Below are 21,977 nucleotides of genomic sequence, written 5' to 3'. Positions count from 1 at the left end.
CTGCTGTTTTTGGCCCATGTGGAATCAGCCTTAGATTCTTTTATAGATGTGGAATTATGATAAAATTTTCCACTTGGCTCATCTGAAGATGTACTAGTCAGATCTAAGCTTGAGATTTGTTACCCTGACCTACCTCACAAACTTGTTGTAAAGATAATCCAGGACAGTTCTCTAAGGTACATGGAGGCAAGGCTGGATATAAAAAATACAAACCTTTCAAAGTTTTAAATAAATATTTAAATAAAATGTTTATTGGGAAGAACAAAGTTCAAAGAGATTTGCCTCATTTACTCATCACAGGAAAAACTCTTGGCAGAAAAACATAAGGCCATTATAGCCAAAGTTCAAGATCTGAGGTGGGTGGGTGAGTAAAATATTCTAGAGACCATCACCAAACCTAAACCGAAAGAACTGCATATCCCCATTGCTCCAAGCATCACAGGAAAGGTCTGAGACATTCATTTCCTCAAAATTGAATTGCGTTTAATTCCCAAGACAGTACACGGCAGAAGTGAATGGCAAGTCCTATATTCTACATATATGATTAAAGTTTTCAAGAACCTTGACTGTGTATTAATGACATCATGTAGAATAAAATGTATTGTATGTATGTGGGGAGAGACTGAACAAGTCTTAAGAATGAATTCAAATACTTCCTCACATGTACTACTAGTGGGTTTCATAAGGAACATAAAGATAGGAAAAGGAGACTGAGAAACTTCCAGGAAGCATGTACAAAATTGCTACTTACAGCCCTCTAGATCATTTCCATGATGCCTGCGTACATGTAGCACTAACCTGTAAACTTATGTCAACAAGATGTGACTGAACTTTGGCTAAAGTGATGTAATAAACAGAGGCCGAAGTTATTGTTTGCAGACTGTCATGCTCAGAAACTCGCAGATCATAAAGTATCTCTCTCAATTATTACATGTAGCATATCATCTTTTGTACATTTGCAATGCCACTGCAGTTAGCCACAAGTAAGCCATTGTGTAGCCAAAAGGAACAAGCTCATTATGAGCCCTCTTGCTTTCTCAGAGACTTAGTCATGACGAACTGCAAGCTGGATTATAAACATTTCTATCTGTGTTAGAACAAAAAGGCACACTGCCAAGGGAAAATAGTCAACATTGTGAAATATTTAAAGTAGTTCTATGAAACCCTTGGTAGAATGTGAAGTTGAGGTAGGGTTCAGCCACTGTCTATCATATGAAGTTCTCCGTATCTGTCTTGAAGTAAGCAACTTTGGTTCCTTCTGAAACGTATTTGATGAATTCAACTTCCCCACCCCCATTACTGGGTTTCTGGAAGTGGATTGCTATCAAATCCTGCATGCTCTCTTCATCTTCTGCCACATTCTGAATCTCTGTCAACAATAACGTCCTCTTGCATATTCCTGAAAACATCTGAGAAAAAGGAGGAGAATAGAACATATTGCATATACTTAAAAAAAAGAAATTTGTGTAGTGCTACCATTGACAACTGGTAAACTGCTACCGCTGAAAGCTCACACCATTGATCTATTCATTTCAGAGTTTTAAAATACTATGAATTCCTTTGATGTGAGTGAGTGCAGCATTGATCCTGATTTTCAACACTACAGAATCTAACAGGTCCAGCCTGAAATAATTTTAGAGAACTCTGTGGAACACACTCTTTGGATTGAAGCCTAACCCTTCCGCACATGCAGAATAATGCACTTTCAATCCACTTTCTATGCACTTTGCAGCTGTGCGAAATAGCAAAACCCACTTTTAAACAATTGTGAAAGTGGATTGAAAGTGCATTATTCTGCATGTACTTACTTACCATCATTATACTCAAAGATTCTGACTGCTTTAAGTCCTCTTTTAAGATCCAACCCTCTTATCAGAATGTGACTGTTCTTGGGGATGGGGAGGAGGTAGCAACTCCATTAAGAACACATATGAGTTATAGAAGATTCGAGACTAATATGGTGCTATGCACAAATTGCTGATGCTTTACCATTTTGCAAAAACAGAAATGAGAATCACAACTTTTTGATGTGAGTGCAGCAGCTGAGATGGCTATTGCTCGAAGTCACTGGCCAAGTTATCATTCCTTTGTTGTACCAAACTGTTGCTTGGAGTTTCAGAAACAACCAAAGGAAAAGTATACATGCCCTGCCCCTTCAACCCTCATTACTGTGTAACAAAATAAAGGGAAACCTGTAAACTTTTCAAGAATTCCTAAGAGTTAAAATCCACTTCATGCTCTAGAAACCAATATTGGTAATTCTCCAGTTGTTGTACACCCAGAGCCCTTTGGGGGTGGGCGGTTTATTAAATCAAATTAATAATAATAATAATAATAATAATAATAATAATAATAATAATAATAATAATGATAATGATAATGATAATGATAATGATAATGATAATGATAATGATAATGATGATAATGATATCAAACAGATGTTCAGTGGCACCTTAAGGACTAGCAACTTTTATTCCAGCAAGTATTTTCCATGAGACACAGCTCACATCTTAAAATGCTATGGAAAGGAATTCATTCTGGAAATTTTTATAACCAAAAATCACAAAAGATGGAGATGAGAGGGGAAAAAAGAGGAGCTGAAGCAGAGAGAGAAGAATCCTGTCACAAATTTTATAGTTATAAACATCTCCAAAATAATTTACTTCCTGTAGAATCTGACTATGGACACTCTGGCTCACAAACGTTCACACAGAAATAAATACTGCTTACTGGACTTTTTGCCACAATAGACTAAGATGCCGATGCCCCTAGAATTCTCCAATTAGCCTTCTCCCAGACTGAAAGGGTCTAGTCAAAGAACATCATAGCAAGAGAGACCGTTCTTGGACTCTACAACCACATAAAAAAAATTCTATGCCAACTAAAAAGTAATGAACGTGTTTTTGATTTCTTAATAGCGCATGATATGCAAATTGATTTCAATGTACACAATTGACTAAAAATGTCAAATCTTTTAGGACTACCTCATAACATTTAGTTTCCTTCCTAATACTCTGCCCTTTTGTGCTATTCTATGTGAAGAAATCTGTTGTGTGAAAAGAAAAACAGATGTTCCTACATCTTGAGATTGAGATGGCACATCTATGCACCCTTACTTAGAAACAATTCCCATTGAAATTAGCAGATCTATGCTTCCAAGTAAATATCATAGAATGTGCCTATATATATAAAAGACAGATTGTTTATCGCCTCCCATTTAGGCATCCCAATATTATTTTACTTACCTCAAATCTTTCCAGGTACTTTTCTACAACAGGGGAAATGGTAACCATATAAGTCTGTTCACCTGTACAGAAAGGGTACTCTGCCCATTTCACAATGTTGTTAGCAACTGAAATTAAAAACCAATTAAGAAATTAGGGAACACTCAAATATTTGTACCTTTAAAGAGAGACAGAGGACAGCTACTCCAGTCTAAACCCATTGATTTGACAGTGGAGTAATTCTGAGTAGGATGACACTGTTAAATGTCATACATAATTTGATCCTAAGTTGTGTATTTAGAATGGCTCCATCTATTGTAAGTCTGGATGCCTGTTAAAACTGGAACTATTACTTACAATCATTACAAACAGTTACTGAATACCACAGGACTTCCCTTACAAGCATTTAACATCAACAGTTCTCTGGCCAAGAATAATTTAATTGAAGGAAAAACTAAACAGAACATAACTTTCAGAAGGACCAATTTCACTACAATAGAAGGAAGAGGTAGTACTCAGTCTGTCTCCACTGAATAGCCAAGCAATGGGTGCCTTCTTTGGATTTAGGCTTTGTATCCTAATCACAATGGAAATTTACTAACATGCCTGCTCATAAAAAGACCCATAAATTCCCATCTTGGATTCGTTTAGCATCACATGAAATTACAAGTGAACGCTGGCAATCCCTAAGCAACACCATGCAGACAGAATCAGATCCTGTAAAGTTAACTACTGTAATGGAACGTTTCAGAAATTACCTCCAGGCTGAGCAAATGTAATGAGGGCCATTTTGGACTGTCTGTCATATGTCACATCCTGGACTTCTCCTCCTCCCCTCTTAGTTTTATAGAAATTCAGTTCCAACTTGTCTTTGACCCAGTCATCAGAGATTAGTAGCTTAGGGATGTTATAAACATTAATCTTCCTTTGGGAAATCTTAACATGGAGCTGGAGGGGGGAAATGCAAGACAGTTTCAAAATTGTAAACTGAAATACAATCCAGAAGAACAGCCATGTTTGCCCAGAGTAGCAAAAAAAGAAGCACGGCCATGCCATCAGCTTCTATTCTCACTGCCTGGACAAGGAATGACGATTGCAGCCAAAGGCTGCAGAACTGAAATTCATCAACAAACTGTGATAATCAGGAATTAAGTATGCAGCAAAAGAACTAGATTGCAGCAAAAGAACTAGAAGAGTTTAAGTAAAGAGGAAAACTCCCCCCACATCTGTTTCTTCCCTAAGACTTTCGTAAAACATTCCAACATATTCATTAGAATTTTTAAGGAGCTCCTACAAAATATTTTGACTTGGAATTATCATAAATATTTAACTATACATTTTACTATAAATATTTTTAATCACTTAAATTAAACAATTTCTAAGAACCACATAATATGGAGGTTTTAAGTAGGACAATCCATAGCATAATAACAACCCTTATGTATATTGTAGACATATATAATACTTAAATACAAGATGCATTTCTGCACTTAGGAATTGCTGCCATCTTCACAATATGATCTATGTGAGTCTTTCTACACTTGCGGGCTGCTACCTGACTTCCTCGGGGGTGTGGATGCTAGAACTCAATAACCTCACTTCCGTCTCTTTATCTAGCCCAGGGGTTGGCAACCTTTAACACCCAAAGAGCCATTTGGACCCGTTTTCCATGGAAAAGAAAACACTTGGAGCCACAAATACTTTTTGACATCTAAAATGAAGATAACACTGTATATATTCTCATGCAGGGAAAAGTTCCCTTCTTTGGGACCCATTTTTACCCATCAAAGCAAAAAAAAGGGGGGGGGGGTAAAAAACCTGTTGTTTAGTACATGAATCAAATGACCAGCAATAGAACTCCCGTTCCACACATTTCTCTTTTCTTGTGTTGAAAGACACTGATTATGCCCCCCCCCCCAAAGAACCCCCTCAAATTCCACTTGGATCGTGGATCAAAATTGGTGCCTTTAATGGGGTTGTCAACTTCCGGGGGGGGGGGGGAGGGACTGAACTTCTCCCCTCCTGAAAAAATGTCTGCCATGGAGGGTGGACTTGACAGACATATTCCTTACTGAGCATGGCTCCTGCCCTGGTTCCAAAAGCTACAACTTCTGAGAATCTACCCCCAAATGTCCTGGGATTTGCCTTCTAGGAGTTGGCAACCTGCGACAACCATGACTGAGGATGATCCCGGCCTTCCTCCCTGCCACGATCTACAAGCTTGCCCTCCACTGGCTTACTCTGAAGTAAACCTTCCAAGATCCACGTGCAAGGCTTTCCCCATGCATTCCTGCCCTCCTTGGCAATGCAAAAGCAAACAATTCCCACCCACCCCCGCCTCCCCATCAAACAGTCCCGACAAGTGCAACCTTGCAGGGCTGCAGGTAATAACTCCTTTAAAACCTGACATCATATTTCAAACCTGGACTCAGCCAGGCTGCCATCCACCAGGAAATCCCCTGGAGCTCAGTGGGGCTCCTGGGGGGGGTCTGCAACCCAAGGTGGCGCTGCTGAGGTCCTTCATATGGTCCTGCCCCCCAAGAAGGACCTGGGGGAGGGGGAAATGAGGCCACCCAAAGCAGGGTCAACCCCTGACCCCCCATTTAAGGGGGACAGATTGAGATTAGGAGTGTGCTGAAAATCTGCGCTCCTGCAACTTCATCCCGTTTCCCGCCCTTTGGTGCTCACCTGTTCAAAAGGATCCACCAGCAGTGCTCCGCCCCTACCCTGCACCGTCATCATCGACATCAGCCAACCAGGCAGCTGGGACAGGGAAGCCGGAAATGGCTTGGGATAGCCGTCTCGGGCTTTGCCTCTCTAGGAACAGGGACTCTTTCTCATTAACCCTTAGGGCGACTCTCCGAAGGAGGCTGAGAGGACCCAAGCCACGCGGAGCCGCAGTGCAAGGACGAAAGAGCCGCATGCGGCTCCAGAGCTGCGGGTTGCAGACCCCTGATCCAGCCTCTTGTGGTCAACTGTTCACCTCTCCCCACAAAGGATTGTAGATACCTGATCCTAAGTCACAAAACTGTGATATCAGCAACTCATTTCCCAGGGGTGGGTAGCTTGGTGAGCAGAAAAGAGAATGGGCAGTGTGCAGTGCTCCTTCTCCCTCTTACCCTTGCCTCAAACTCAGCCCATGGTAGAGCAGGGCAGATACATGGCTGTCAGTTTCCCCAGCCTCTGACCCTCGCCACTGCCTCTAAAGTTACTTATGGGTGCAGCAGCAGCTGCAGAGGACAGGAGCATCTAGGGCAGCTGTACAGTAATTGGGGGAGGGCATAGTATGCAAAGTCTTGTCATTTCAGGTAACAAAGCTGAGAAGTTCTTAATTTTTGCTATCAAAGGAGGTGCCAGTTTCCAGCAAGTGCCCTCTCTCTTCCCCTCTGGGTATATATGCAATTCCACTTAAATAAAGTGAAGGCGTTTATAATGTCAAATGTCAATAATAGACATCAATAATATGCCAATAATTCCATTTTTGTATGCAACTATGAATGATGCAATTTTTAATGTATTAAGAAAAAGAAGATTTGGATTTATATCCCCCCTTTCTCTCCTGTAAGGAGTCTCAAAGGGGCTTACAAACTCCTTTCCCTTTCCCCCTCACAACAAACACCCTGTGAGGTAGGTGGAGCTGAGAGAGCTCAGAAGAACTGGGACTAGCCCAAGGTCACCCAGCTGGCATGTGTTGGAGTGCACAGGCTAATCTGAATTCCCCAGATAAGCCTCCACAGCTCAAGCAACAGAGCGGGGAATCGAAACCAGTTCCTCCAAATTAGAGTACACCTGCTCTTAACCACTACGCCACTGCTGCTTAAAGTAACTATAGCATTGAAAAGGATGTAAGTATTACAGATACTTCTGTTTTCCCCAAAACTTCCAGGTTCTTTTCCCAGAAAAACAAAAAACCAGGGAAAAGCATGTCATTTTGAGGTCAGATTTTAAGATTTCAAACATACTGACTGAAGTATGATGAAACTTAAATGGAATTAATAACATTACAATTCTCAGCATAATGTCTGACACAGATTACTATGTGGATCCCTCTCAGTCACACAGACCATTTCAGTACCAGTACTGGAATCCAAGAATATTCACTCAAGACAAAGGGATGGAGGCTGTGTACAGAAATGAGTCCCACCAAGGTCGATCAAATTGACTCCCAACCAAGTATACAGTGGCGCAGGAGGTTAGAGCTCGTATATCTAATCTGGAGGAACCAGGTTTGATTCTCCGCTCTGCCACCTGAGCTGTGGAGGCTTATCTGGGGAATTCAGATTAGCCTGTAAACTCCCACACACGCCAGCTGGGTGACCTTGGGCTCGTCACAGCTTCTCAGAGCTCTCTCAGCCCCACCTACCTCACAGGGTGTTTGTTGTGAGGGGGGAAGGGCAAGGAGATTGTCAGCCCCTTTGAGTCTTCTACAGGAGAGAAAGGGGGGATATAAATCCTCCTCCTCCTCCTCCTCCTCCTCGTTGTTTAGGACAACCACTGCTGACATATGATTAGTCTTTCACAAACATTTCTCAGTTACCTGAAATGCTATTCCCACCTCCAGTTCAACAGGGCGGGCTGTCACAATTGTCTCTGCATTCTCCAAGTTCACAACATGATGCGACTTTTGAAGCAGCTCCTGTGCAACTGAAAGGACAGCACATCTTTTACACAACAATGGACTCGCAGGTTCTTAACATTAAGACTGTGCATCTCAAAATTGTATGAGTGATGTAATGAGTTTGGTAATACACACAACACCACAGAAGCAATTTTTGTGGATAGGGAAAGCTCAGCAGGGATGGATCCAGCTAAAGTTTTTGCTTAGGCTATTTTAAAAAAAAAATCCAGACTCACTTGTATTTTAACAGCTGTAGCTTGTGTCATGTTAATGTTTAGAACAGTGGTTCTCAACCTTCCTAATGCTGCGACCCTTTAATGTTCCTCATGTTGTGGTGACCCCCAACCCTAACATGTATCCATTTTAAAGATGGAGAACACTGATGCAGAAAGTCTTAGGCGACCCCTTTGAAAGGGCCGTTCGACCCCCAAAGGGGTCCCGACCCACAGGTTGAGAACCACTGGTTTAGAAGTTTATTCCATTAGTGAAACCATAACTTGGGCTTGGCAGACTAAATACTGAAAGAGGAGAGAAGGGAGAACAAAGGAAAATGGAAAAGAAAGTAGACTGTAGGGGATGTAGGACAGATAAAACAATAAAAACCTTGTGTTATATCCTTGCCTGCACCAAGCTATAGAGCACTCATCCAAATCCTCTCAGTACTACAAACTCCATCCCCCATCAAATACCATGATCCCCAGCATAGCATTTTAGTAGTCAAATGGGACCCATCCTTCCTTTGTCACTAGCACCAAAGCTGGTTGAACTCAACCTATATACATTCATATCCACAGAAGATGCCATCCCAAGGTTGGATCCCATGGAAAAAAATTTGCATGTGCAAAAGTGAAAGTGCAAAAATTCTCTCTCGCTGTCTGCCTGCACTAAATGAAAGCAATTGTAACCCTGCTATCTTTTGCAGTTATCCAATGTATCATGGTCCACTCTGGTTCCACTGAGGCAGGCTCTTCAGATGATGAGGAGTCCTCGGACCCCAGGAGCTCCAAGCCGCAAGCCCCTCTCAACCCTCTGCAGTAAATCCTATCATTCTTTCCCAGAAATCAGGTCAGGACTCTTCCCCTAAAGAGCCAACAGACTAGGAATCTCTTGAGGAGCCCTGAACCCTGCTGGCATCACCTACCCTCACAAAATCTTTCCCACAACCTTGGGATCAGAGACAAAGAAGGATGTGAGCAGAGGCTGGCACCCCATGAAGGAATCTACCACATTCAGCCTCATGTCTGCCTCAGTCCAACCTTTCCCACGAAGGAGATGAGGTGCAATAGTTCTTGACAGAAGTCAGGACTCTAACCAGGCTATCAGAAAGGGCAGGGATCCCAGACTCTTTTACAAGCCAAACAGCATCCATAAAGCTTTCTATTGTTTCCTTGGCACCTTTCTATCAGCTAGAAAGCAGCTCTAGGTACTTCTAATGCAATTTCAAATATACATTTCAATAAAACTTTGAAAAACACCCAATGCACATTTCTTTGCCTCGCATACACATTATTTTATTTAAAATGATATGGAAGAGAAAGAAAGAAGGAAGGTTTATAAAATCAATTATGTGGTAGAGAAAGTGAACAGAGAGAGCTTGTCTCCCTCTCTCTTAATGTTAGAACTTGGAAATGCCAAATGAAGTTGATGGGAAATAGATTCAGGACAGACAAAATGAAGTATTTCTTTACTCAATGAGCAATTAACTTGGGCCCCTTCCGCACACGCAAAATAATGCGTTTTCAAACCACTTTCACAACTGTTTGCAAGTGGATTTTGACATTCCGCACAGTTTCAAAGAGCACTGAAAGCAGTTTCAAAGTGCATTATTCTGCATGTGCAGAATGAGCCTTGGAATTAACCCAGTGGGACACAGTGACAGCCACAGCATAGGTGGCTTTAAATAGATTTAGCAAGATGGGCAACCCTATCCTCAGCCCTCAGTGGTAGGATGCGGCACCAGTGCAGAACGCCTCCCGCCCCCCCGGGGGGGATTTTTCAGCTGCATAGGAAGCAAAAACTGCAAACACCACTTCCCCCACTGTCAGGAAGTCTTCTATAGGGCTTAAAGGACTTACACCACTCAAAGAGTAGCATATGTCTGTGGGCCAGGGCACCACACTCCCAGCCTTAAGCCCCAGGTGGGGGACAGCTAATTTCAGCTCCACCCCCAAGAATGGCCCCCTGCTAGCACAGCCCCTCTGTGGTCCAGACTTCTGGGTTTTGTGATGGCCGGGCTGAAAGGCAGGTGGCAGTCTGCTTTCTGTGCTGGGGTAAGAGTCCAGGGTGGGCAAATGTGCTGGCACAAGGTGCGGCTGCTCCCTCAAGCCCTTTTGTCCACACCCCTGGATGGAGCTGTTAGAGAGGTCCATCAAATAATGCTAGCCATGGTGAGAAAAGGCAATCTCCATAAACAGGCAGCAAACCTCTGAATACCAGTGCTGGGAGGGAGCATCAGAGGAAACCATCGGCCTCAAGGCACTGTCTGTTTGGCCCTCCAGAACAACTGGTTGGCTGCCTGTGTGAAACAGGATGCTGAACAAGATGGACCATAGGTTTGACTGGACAGGCTCTGCTATTCTTATATTCTAATTTTTCCTTTCTTAAGAATTAAAGGTGTCTAATCCAAGCCTCTTTCTAGTCTTGTGCCTAAATGAACTCTTCATACCATTTTCTTCTTCAAATGTGATAAGAGCTTCGCCTTTGTTCAGTCTGAATGGGAAGGTTGTGGAGGCAGTAAAAAAGCAGCAAATGTTCTTATGCATCTCTTCATTCTCAACTTTCTCCAGGTGTGTAAATTTCACTTTTGTCTCGGGTATGAATTTTTTAACCTAATACGTTAAAAGCAGAACAGAAGAGAACATATAGATGATTTCTTATGCCTCAAGTTTTAGAAAAGTAATCTGTGTATCAGGCTACGGACTGCACTAGTATGAAGATCCCTGAAGTGTCTGCTCATTTCTGAAATAAATGCTTAGGGTGAGAGATACACTTATTGTTAAAATTATCTAATCATGACTTTATGCCACCAATGGAAACTTATTAGAGGACATTGCAAACATCAGTTGCTGCATCCCAAACTCCCCCTAAAAGAGTTCAGAGCAGTGTTCAACTTCATATGACGCCTGATTGGTTAATACTTCCTTTGAGGTCACTGTCAGGCAGCCAGTGAGTTTCATAGGTAGACCAAACTAGACATGATCCATGATCAGGATCTCTCACTTTTTTAGTTTAAAGCAGCCATTGAATGGGGAAGATCAAAAATGAGCAGTGGCACTATGGGGGATGTTTAACTATTTTCCCTTACACTACTGCCCCAAAGTAGATATTTTACCTATTGTAGGAAATCACACACTTACTACTAAAAAGCATTTCAACTAAGTGCCACCACAGAAAGGTAAAATCTATTGTCTGCTACCCTTTCCCCCAAACACATACAACAAAAAGAGACCATTCTGAACTTTAAAAAAAAATCACACCCACACACACACACAAGAAATCCTGATCCTAAGTCTGCTGAATTATATCTGGTCTGAGCATAAGGGAAGATTTGGACTTGGGTTTCTCACATCAGAATCCAAAACTCTAGTCTCTGTACAGTAGAACACATGGATAACTCTGCACTGCTAAGGAGTCAAGAGCAATTGATGCCATGTCTGTAATCTGAACACTAGCAAAAGGAAACACTTATCAAGTTATGGGTATACAAGAGTATTATTAGGGAGAAAAAATGGGTAGCTCATGAAACAAACTTGACCACAGGGTAGTAAACTGTAAATAAATGATTTCTGGACAAACTTTTTTGAATCTTTTAACTTTAAAGCTTAGATATTTAAAATATTTTCATGCAATGATCCCTTGTACTCCAGGCAATCCCAACACTATCATCTTCCAGCACACATTCTCAACATCTCCCAACACTAAAAAAAAATGCCCTTCTGAAAGCTGAAACACATGTTACCTTGTATCTCTGAGCAAGTGCTTTACATTTTGCCTTTTTTACGGCAAGTTTGTCTTCAAGTAATTGTATCTTCTTTCTCAAAAAATTATTTTGTTCATTTATCATAGAAAGATTCCTCTGCAGAATTCAAAAGGAAAATCAAACATCATTTTCTTCTTGTTTAAGGTACTTCACCAGCAAGTAAGGGGGCAATTTTTGACAATGTCTCTTCTCTCACAGCAATTCCCTTGCTCCACCCTACTCCCCATGCTGTTCCTCGGGGTATGAACATTTTTGTAAAAATCTGGAATTTTCCAGAAACTATACTAATAAAATCAGATGTAACTGAACCTCACATCTGTATTAAACTAAACAGGCTAGTTGCAGAACCTCCCTGAATATTAGCATAACAAATATAAACTGTATGAGAAGTAGATACAGATGACCTTCAGTGGGAACAGTTTTCTCACATCATTTCAGATAAAGACAGTAAAGATGCTGGGATCCTGGCACTGCCACTCACAGGAATCTCAAGCATTTGAGGCAAAATACCATTTACTATTTTTTATCCCAATTTGCAGAAGGCCTTGAAACCCTTGACAACAAGAGGAGAAAGAGTTTGGATTTATATCCCCCCTTTCTCTCCTGTAAAGAGACTCAAAGGGGCTTACAATCTCCTTTCCCTTTCCCTCTCACAACAAACCCCTGTGATGTAGTTGGAGCTGAGAGAGCTCCAAAGAACTGGGACTAGCCCAAGGTCACCCAGGTGGCACGTGTCGGAGTGCACAAGCTAATCTGGTTCACAGCCCAAGTGGCAGAGCGGGGAATCAAACCCGGTTCTCCAGATTACAGTGCACCTACTCCTAACCACCACACCACGCTGGCTCAGATGTAAGCAACAGGGGTTCCAAGTCAGAGAATGTTTCAGGGTTGGGGCCCCATGCAGCTTGATAAATAACCCAATTTCATAACTGAGCCCTTCGGGGGAGGGCGGTCTATAAACCCAATAAATAATAATAATAATAATAATAATAATAATAATAATAATAATAATAATAATAATAATAATAATAATAATAAGAAGAAGAAGAAGAAGAAGAAGAAGAAGAAGAACAACAACAACAACAACAACAACAAGAATAATAATAATAATAATAAGAAGAAGAAGAATAACAACAACAATAATAACAATAACTATAACTATAACTATAACATGTGTTCCAATTACCTGATGATTTTCCTGAACTTCCTTTCTTTCCTTAGCAAGCTTATCTTCTATACCCCTCAGATCCTCTTGCCATTTCCGTTTCTCCTCATCTGCAGCAAGTTTTAACAAAAGCAACTCTGCCTTTTGTTTTTCAGCTTGCTGAACCTTGTTCTTGGTAATGAAAGAGACATCAGTGCAATTTTAGTGCTTTCAACAACATGTTGCTCATAAGATTTTAAATGCATAGTATGATGGATCTCCTTTTGTTTTGATTATGTTTCCCCTCACAAACTATCACAACCACTTCAGAGATTTATGACTTATCTTTTATTTTTTTTCTGTCCACACTTAAAATAGTTGGAGGATCTGTCTATCTTTATAAAAATCAGAATGTATGGCATAAGAGATGTTTCTTGAAACAAACTCAAAATGGTTCTATTTGTCTATTGGGGGTGGGGAATGGAAAAGTCAGATTAGCAAGGAGATTTCAGAAAATAAACTTGTCTGGTATCAAAACAAAGGAATGAGGAAATAGGAGATATTTACAAACAATAAATTTTTTTGAATCAGAATGTATTTAACTATTTCACAGACAGGTGATGATACTCTTGATATGTACTCAGATAGAATTCACTTGGTAGTCACTGCTTAGTTAAATAAACATAAGCTTCTGGAAGCAATATTTCTTAAATTGGAGGAGTTAGGAACAAATGTATATTATATTTCAAACAATCCCCATCACAACCTCAAATCAACCCTTTAAAGAATGGAAAAAAATTATTACAGAATTTATATGGCAAGAGAAGAAACCCAGAATTAAGTGGAAAATTTTGTAAGATAGTAAAGACAGAGGAAGATTAAGTGCTCCAAACCTAAAATTATATTATGAAGCAATGGCTTTAATTTGGATAAAAGATTGGATGTCACTAAAAGATTGAAACACATTAGTTCTTGAATGTTTTGGCATACCATTTGGATGGTCTGGTTTCATGTGGCAAAAATTAATAAGCCATTTTCTGATCAATTTGTAAAAAATGCTCTCTTAAAAGTTTGAAAGATATAAAGAGAAATTAGTAAAATTCCATTATGGATTTCTCCACAAAATACTTTATTTAGAGTTGATGGATATAAATCTTTTTAAACATATTAAGGAGATATTAGATATATCCCCAAATGAAATTAAAATGAAAAATAGTGAAGAAATACAGATAAAAGGAAGAGTGTGGGGCCAGATCCGCGTCTCTGGTCCTACACAGCTGAGTTAGTTTTAAGAAAAACTTAAAATTTGAAATAAAGCAAAAGACATCTGACATTAGAAAACAAACAGACAGTTTTACTTAGCAGAATTTAGATCAGTTTACAGAATGTGAACTCTCCCGAGGAAGAGACACGCCCTTGGTGCCCTCGAGTGATAGACACGGAATTTTAGATCGTTACAGAATACAGATAAGTTACAGGTGGTGACCTCTCCCGAAGGAGAGGCACGCCCCAATACAATGTTTAGAATGTTACAGGAGATTTCCCTCTCCTGGGTGGCTCTCTAAAGAGGCACAGCCAGCATATGAAAACCTGAGTTTTTGTAGATGCAAAGACGTCACACAGTCCTCCCCTTTTGTTCCACGTATTATGATTCATATGTGTTCAAACTCCATTGGTCAGATCTGTCTTTGGTCACAATAAGACAACCTCTTATTCCACGTCAAACGCTACATGCTGTTTGTGCGTGCTTTCTCTCTGTGCATATACAAAAGGCAACCATAAAAGCTAGCTTGTTCCTCCAAGAAAAACCCGTTTTGCTAGGTTTCTCCCAGAGAGATATGTCCTTAGGCTATGCAGCATTCCTTAGGCTCATAAAACTTACTTTTCCCAGCATGAAATGTTTCTAACAATTCCCCAGTTTGAAATGTTAAAACATGATTCTAAGACTTATAGAATGATTCTAAGACAATAGAATTATAGTAAAATACAAATACATGTGAATCACTTATCATTTATCTGTTCATTTAACTATATAGAAAAACACTTTGTTGATTTAACTAATCACATTCATTTCTAACCCAAAAACAAGGTAATAAAATTGCATCTGTCTGCTGTCACGTAGTAGCCTGTAGTTACAAGATACTAAAAATGTTATCTGTACCTGCCTGCATCTCTGCTAGCAAGCTGGTAACATGCCTTTTTAACCTGTTGCAAAAATGCAGGCTTGCTGGTCACTTACACAGAAGCTCCCATTTTGATTCTTTGCAAATCCTTGGTTCTATGACTTAATCAAATACAAATTTATACACATTCTGGCCTGTCCCCACAAGAGAATGTAATTGGTTCCTAGACATCCAATTAAAAGAGGTTTAAAACTGATTTAAGGAAAGTACAATTTGAAACATTAGATTTGGAATTAGAAAAAATGCTTACACAAAAAAGAAAATAATTTAATTTCTAGTATTATGATTTCTAATATTAAAATTAGAAACAGAAATGGAGGTGATTAAAAACAATTTGATTAAATGGCCAAGAACCTGGGACATAATATTTTGTTATAAGATTGGATAAGAATGTAAACTAAAAATATCAAATTTACATTAGCTACAAATTTAAAATCTTTATAGAGCTTATATCACACAAATTAATTAGCAAAAACGTGTCAAGGAACCTGTTCACAGGCATTTGGTTCATTTTACCATGTATAGTGGTTGTGTAGAACAATGCATAAATTTTGGATAGAGATTGCATAAGAAAGGAAGAAGATTTTAAAGCTTTTTATATAGCTTTAAACCCAGACTTATTTCCACTGAACATGATAGAGAATAAGTATAGGAACCACAAAGTACTTATGATATATATGGTTACAGCAGCAAGACTGGTGATTGCTCAGAAATGAAAAGGATACAAACTATAATGAAAGAAGAATGTATGGAGAAACTGATAGATTTAGCCGAAATGGGCAAATTAACAAACCAAATAAGAGGACAAGACCCAGATGGATATCTTAATACCTGGAAACCATTTATCACCTCCTGATGAAATGTTAAAAAAATTAATTGTAGGCATTTTACATTAAACAGCAGTGTGTAGATTCAATTATAGTAGAAATTGAATACTATTATAAATATATTAGTATGATGAAAGTTAAGTGATGACATAGAGAAGAGATAAATCCTTTTTCAAACCTCCCATCCAGTGGTGGGATTCAAATAATTTAACAACCGGGTCCGGTGGTGGGAGTCAAATAATTTAACAACTGGTTGTTTACAAGTACCATTTTAACAACCGGTTCTGCTGAAGTGGTGCGAACCTGCTGAATCCCACCACTGCTCCTATCACTCAAGGTTCTATGATCAGAACAACTCATCCTTATACAACTGTCTATTACACACAACGACGACTCTTCTCATATAGTCTATTCATAGAGTCCATGCTGGCATCTTTGAACCGCACAAAGACCTTGAGATCTTACCTTCCATTCTTCCAGTTCTTGAACATTTCCAGTCTCCTCTGCTTTTGTCTCTGGAATCTCACCTTCTGCTTTCTTCAAAACAAAACAAAAAGTTTTATTCCTGATTTGCAACACAACTCTATTTTTCCATGATTGTTAAAAACCAAAGTGTTTTTTTTTAATTTTAATCTTTTGTCCTGTATAAAATCTATCATTCCACAAAAAAACAAAGCACAAAAAAATGCTTCACAATTAAAACACCTACTATTTATCAGAACTGGTTCTAAATTTTTTAAAGGGGTGCAACAGCACAAAATTATGCCCCCATATTTAATATACATGGTTTTTCATAAACCTGCCTTAGATTGAATCACACTCTCGGTCCATCAAAATCAATACTTTCCGCACATCTCTCCAGGGTCCCAGAACCTGATCTTTAACTGGAGATGCTGAGGACTGTACCTGGGACCTTGTTTATTTGTTTGTTTGTTTAATTTCTTGGTTTTCTATACCGCCCCTTCCCCGAGGGGCTCTGGGTGGTGTACACCATAAATCTGCCATAATACAGTCAAACAAGGGGAGCAAATGTTAATTACATGGAAATAAATTACAGATTGTAAGGCTCCAACAATTTAAATTACTAAATCCCTTTAAAAACAGCGATTAATACAATAAGCTAAAAGGCGTCCAACAAAACCCATATTTAAAACCCTCCCCAGAAAGGGGGGGAGAACGGCGAGTCCCCTTAATATAAAGGGACTCTGATATAAAAGGAGCAATGTATGCCAAGCAAACGCTCTACCACACAGCCATGGCCTTCCCCTGCTGTCAGATAGCACTGGTTGCGATCTGAAGGGTGGGGGGAGAGAGGAGGTTGAAGGAAGTTGCTTTAATGCAGGGTGGAGAAAAACACTGTCTATGATTATAACATGCAGCATGCTAAATGCAAGGTGCCAAAAAGTTGCTAAAACAATTTTATTTAAAGAAAAACTGCAAAAAGCATCAAGTTGGCGCCAGGTGCTGGAGAAGAGGCGCTACTGATTGGCATCTCCTTGGTTCCAGGGCAGGACTGCCTTCTTGGTAATGAAGGGGTTCCAGCTGGGAGAAAACAATCTTCACTGGGAGCGGGGAAGGCAGGAATGGCAGCGGGCAGATCCCAACATTGGATCCTAAGCAATTCTAGCAAGGAGGGGGAAGAAATGGTAGTGACCAGAGAAAGTGCCTGGAGAACCAATCGCAATGGAAAGGGATTTCACCCAAAGACAACAGTCGGAGAATACTGGTGCTAGGGAAAGAAGGCATGAGAAGGGGAAATCCGTTCATCTTAGCCAGCCTCCCTTCCCTGCTGGTGTAGCTTTCACTGTTTTCTTCAGCAAAAGAGGAGGTAGATGGATAAAAGAATGGTGATGAAGGTGGGGAGGAACGGTGTGTGTGTGGGGGGGGGGGGGGTATGGTGTGCACATATGCATGTATCCTATTATTAATGGAACTGGAGAAGGAATAGTCTTCCTGGTGGGGCGTGAGGAAACCAGGGGACAACACCTAGCTGCTGCCAGCCCTTCTCTGCCTGCCACCAGGGGCAGTTGCTCACCCTCGGCCCCCTCAGATCCAGCTCCGATAGTTATTTACCTATTTCATTTATGGACCATATCTAGAGTTACACATTTTAATTGATTTAAGTGAAAGATCAATTAAATTGTGTGTGTGAATACAGTTATAGTGAAATGTGGTAACAGTGACATTCACATAAAGGGGCCAGTCTCAGACAGATTTTATTGTGCAAGCATTCACTGGTATATGATACTGCTTATCAGTCATAAGGTGGTTAATGCTGACAATCTCATTTAAGGAGTCATGGCTAAATTTCACACTCATGTTTGAACTTCTAGTGGGAAAGGTGGCATAAATATTACATAAATCGATAGATCCATCATTTCAGGCAGGCTCTTCCAACATGCCACAAAATCTTATTCTGATAGAATTCTACAGGTATATCAAAATCTTTCTAAGAACTAAATTTCTGATCTGCTCTGAATTCCTGGCAAATTTCAAATAGAAGCCAACGAAGAATAATGGATAGAATTCAGAATTAAGACCAGGAAGACCCTGGTTAAAATCTCCAGCTGACCATGGTCACTTGCTGGTTGACAATGGGAGCTTATAGAAAATTTTATCTGAACCACATCCAAGTATCTTGTCAATATGATTCAGAATGGCTGTTTCTTTAATGCAATGTTTATTCGGTTTAAAGTAATATTTGATTAACCTTTTTATCTAAATAGTTAATTCCACAGTGTGCTCCTCATCCGTGGATGCCTAAATCTGCAGATAAGGGGTATGCTGACCCCAACAAGTTTTTCTGCAGACTTGGGGGACCTCAGGGTCTGCAGAAAAATCCGAAAAGATTTTTTAAACAAATAAATGGTAGATTAAAATACTTCCAAAACTAAATACAGCATCCTTTGTTCATGCACATTCTCACCTATATTTGGCAGAGGCCTCTGACCCCTGCCGGTGAAGAGGCAGATGCTGCGGACCAATGGAGATGCTGGCAGTTGCTCTCTAGGTCCGGTGGAGCTAGAGAGGGATGCTGCCAGGAGTCATCATGTCTCACCTGCAGTGGTGGCAGACACCTGGAGAGACTATAGGTTCTCCTGTCGTGGTGGCAGACACCTGGAAATGCTCTAGGCCTCCCTGCTGCAGTGGACTTAAGGGGGCCTGGAATTGCGATGTGGGGAGATGGTAATGGTGGCACCAGAAAAGAGCCTGGAATAACTCCATGTTTGCCCACCCAGATCAGGACTGTGATGGAGGTGGTGTTCTCAGTGGACTTAGTTATGGAGGGAGATGGGCTTCCTCATGCCGTGTGAGTTTTGTGGGCACCAACCAGTCCTAGTCTAAATCCAGAAAACCATTTTTTCATGATGCCCTAAAGCCACAGTGAAAAACTCATCCACTTGAGGTAAAACAAAACTTAGTGCCATAAACCTGTTAAGGAAAAAACTCTATTTTTATTCATAGATTTTCATTCAATATGAATCATGAAAACCTAGACAGGAAAAATAATTATGAGGTAATTGTTATTGACCTGTTAAGTACTGGATATGCCTATTCAGAACACTTTCCAAAGTTCTGTCCAATCTTTTTCCAAAAATATCTTTATTAACAGGGATTCCACCACTATGTCACCTAAGCAAACATTTGTTTTAAAATAAATGTAAAGGATATGAGAAAAGAGTGTACAACTAAAAACAGAATAGTTTAAATAGCAAGAATGATGCCATAGTCTGCAAATCCTGCCACACAATCAGTCTTTAAAGCAAACAGCTGGCTCATTAAATGATTGGAATATGACTTTTCAAAAATAATCTTTAACACAAAAATAGTCTGACTATAATATATCACACTTTTGATCTGCTGTATGTAAATAATTCAACATTACAGATTATGAGGTGAATTGTCAGTGCCACCAGAATAGAGAAAGAATAAGAAGAGTACCCCACAACTTCTGCTCGTTAAATGATTCTCAAAAATTATATGAGGGCAAAGTGCTATCAGCAGGGGGAGGAGGGAAATCTACAGAAACTGCGCACCCCGCTTCCACCAACTGTGCCAGTATAACTGCTGTTATGCAGAATGACTCCTTAGAATCCAGCCCATTATTTTTGGGTGCATAAAGCAAACTGCAACTTTTCATTGACAACTTACCCCCCCCCCCCTACACACACACCCCTTCTAAAGCTTTGGGGAGCTGCCTGAATCACAAAAGAATAGCACATTACAATCTGCTGACTGTAGATGTACTATAGATCATAGGTTGGATAATCAGATTCCCTTCCACTTGGGTTGCCAAGTGACCTGGAGAAAAATGTCCTGCCGCAAATGTGACTAAACTGGCATTTTTGCATCCAACCAGGTTAGATAACTGGTGCCCGACTTGTCCCACCCTGACCTAACCACAGTGATTCCTGCAAATCAGGCTAGACTCCTGTAACTAGCTCTTTGCAGGGCTGCCTTTAAGAACCCTCCAGGAACTTCAACTAATGCAAAATGCATCTGCCTGGGTCCTGACTGGGATGCCACAGAGAGCCCATATTCATCCAGTGCTCTGCCAGCTCCAAATCAGTTTCAAGGTTTTGGTGTTAACCTTCAATGCCCTAAACAGTCTGAGACCTTTGTATCTGCAGGACTGCCTCTACCAATAACTCCCAAATAGCACTACTCACAGAAAATAACTTGCTGGTGGTCCCTGATCTGACTAATGTCAGACGAGGATCTGGGAAACGAATGATTGAATCCACACCATGTCATGGAAACTTGCTGGATGATTTTGGTCCAGTTACAGACTCACAATCCAACCCACCTCCCAGGGTTGTTGTGAAGATAAAACAGAAGAGGAGAACAATACAGTCTCTTTAGATTTCTGTCTGTGGGAGGCAGGGTATAAATGAAGTAAGTAAACGGAGTTATATGAAACGTTTAAACCTGCCATTTGTTCTACTGGTGCACTAAGGAACTGACTGACTTGTGACTCCTTTCTCCATTGGTGTATTCGTGTGACTGGATCACTGAAGCGTCATGGCTGAGCTAGGTATGTGAGTGAGCCAGGCCAGATCAAAAATCGCTTTTAGAATTAACATTGAGCACCTACAGAAATGGTTAAACTTTTACTTCACTTGCAATTGCTTGCTGTTGCATCAAGGTCCGACGCGCTAAGCGATTTATCAGCACGTGTGAACGTGGCTGCATTCGAGTTTGTCAACAGCCCCCTTTAAAACGACCGAAAATCGGTTTCATGCTTACTTATAACAGAAACATTGTAGATATCTTGAACACAAATGGCGGGAGTTTCCTCCTAAGAGGAAACTACTTTTAGTTTCGGTTTTAAAAGCTGACGACAGGGCAGGGCGGGGCGGGGGGAAGGGAAGCAAAAGAGTTGGATCCGAGGAGTTTGCAAAGCAAAATGTGAACAGGTGGTAGGACAGAAATGCACCTTGACAGCTTCAGAACACACTTACTGGTGTTGCGGGAGAGACGCGGTCCTGGGAATGCGAAACAGGCTTCTCCTTTTGCATTTGACTGGAGTAGAGGTCCTCCATTCCGCTACAAACCAGGGGCCGAAACTACTGCACTTACTGAAGATCACGTGTGGGAAGGGAGGTCCGAACATGCAATAGCAATTCCCTCGCTCTTGGAAATCCCTGCCCGAGAGGAGGGGCAGGAAATGAGCAATGCCGTCCTATCAGCGATTAGAGGATCCTCTGATGCAGGGGGGCTATCAGATCACCACTCAATCTTGCTCAACAGGTAGCGCACAGAAGACGTGTCAGTGTCTGTGTCGTGCTGTCAAGTCTCCCCGTGTGTGTGAGATAAGTGCTGTCAAGTCTCCCCCACCCATCAGGAAGGGGGACTTTCAAGGCAAGCGGGAAGTGGAGGTGGTTTGCCACTGTCTTCCTTTGCAGAGCTTTCCTTGGTGGTCTGGCTCCTTCCAAGTATTCGCCCTGTTTAGTTTTCTAGATCTGACGAGATTACTAAAACACACAGGACCTAAGTGAGGC

General features: G+C 40.8%; 1 protein-coding gene across 1 annotated transcript; it reads right to left on the bottom strand.

The window, feature by feature from the left end:
• Positions 1-227: 227 nt before the first annotated feature.
• Positions 228-21,566, bottom strand: NMI (N-myc and STAT interactor). Its single transcript, XM_048485363.1, has 9 exons — positions 21,438-21,566; positions 16,441-16,512; positions 13,008-13,157; positions 11,801-11,917; positions 10,508-10,670; positions 7,762-7,868; positions 3,983-4,172; positions 3,246-3,352; positions 228-1,409 (listed from the first exon to the last, which is right to left on the bottom strand). Exons 1-9 carry the CDS (start codon positions 21,516-21,518, stop codon positions 1,209-1,211), a joined length of 1,188 nt encoding a protein of 395 aa, XP_048341320.1. The 5' UTR covers positions 21,519-21,566; the 3' UTR covers positions 228-1,208.
• Between the last annotated feature and the right edge of the window lie 411 nt (positions 21,567-21,977).

Source organism: Sphaerodactylus townsendi, linkage group LG02 (genome assembly GCF_021028975.2).
Source record: "Sphaerodactylus townsendi isolate TG3544 linkage group LG02, MPM_Stown_v2.3, whole genome shotgun sequence".
NCBI classification, from domain to species: Eukaryota; Metazoa; Chordata; class Lepidosauria; order Squamata; family Sphaerodactylidae; genus Sphaerodactylus; species Sphaerodactylus townsendi.
Note: the sequence above shows the minus strand (reverse complement) of the source record. Positions and strands in the feature narration are given on the sequence as shown.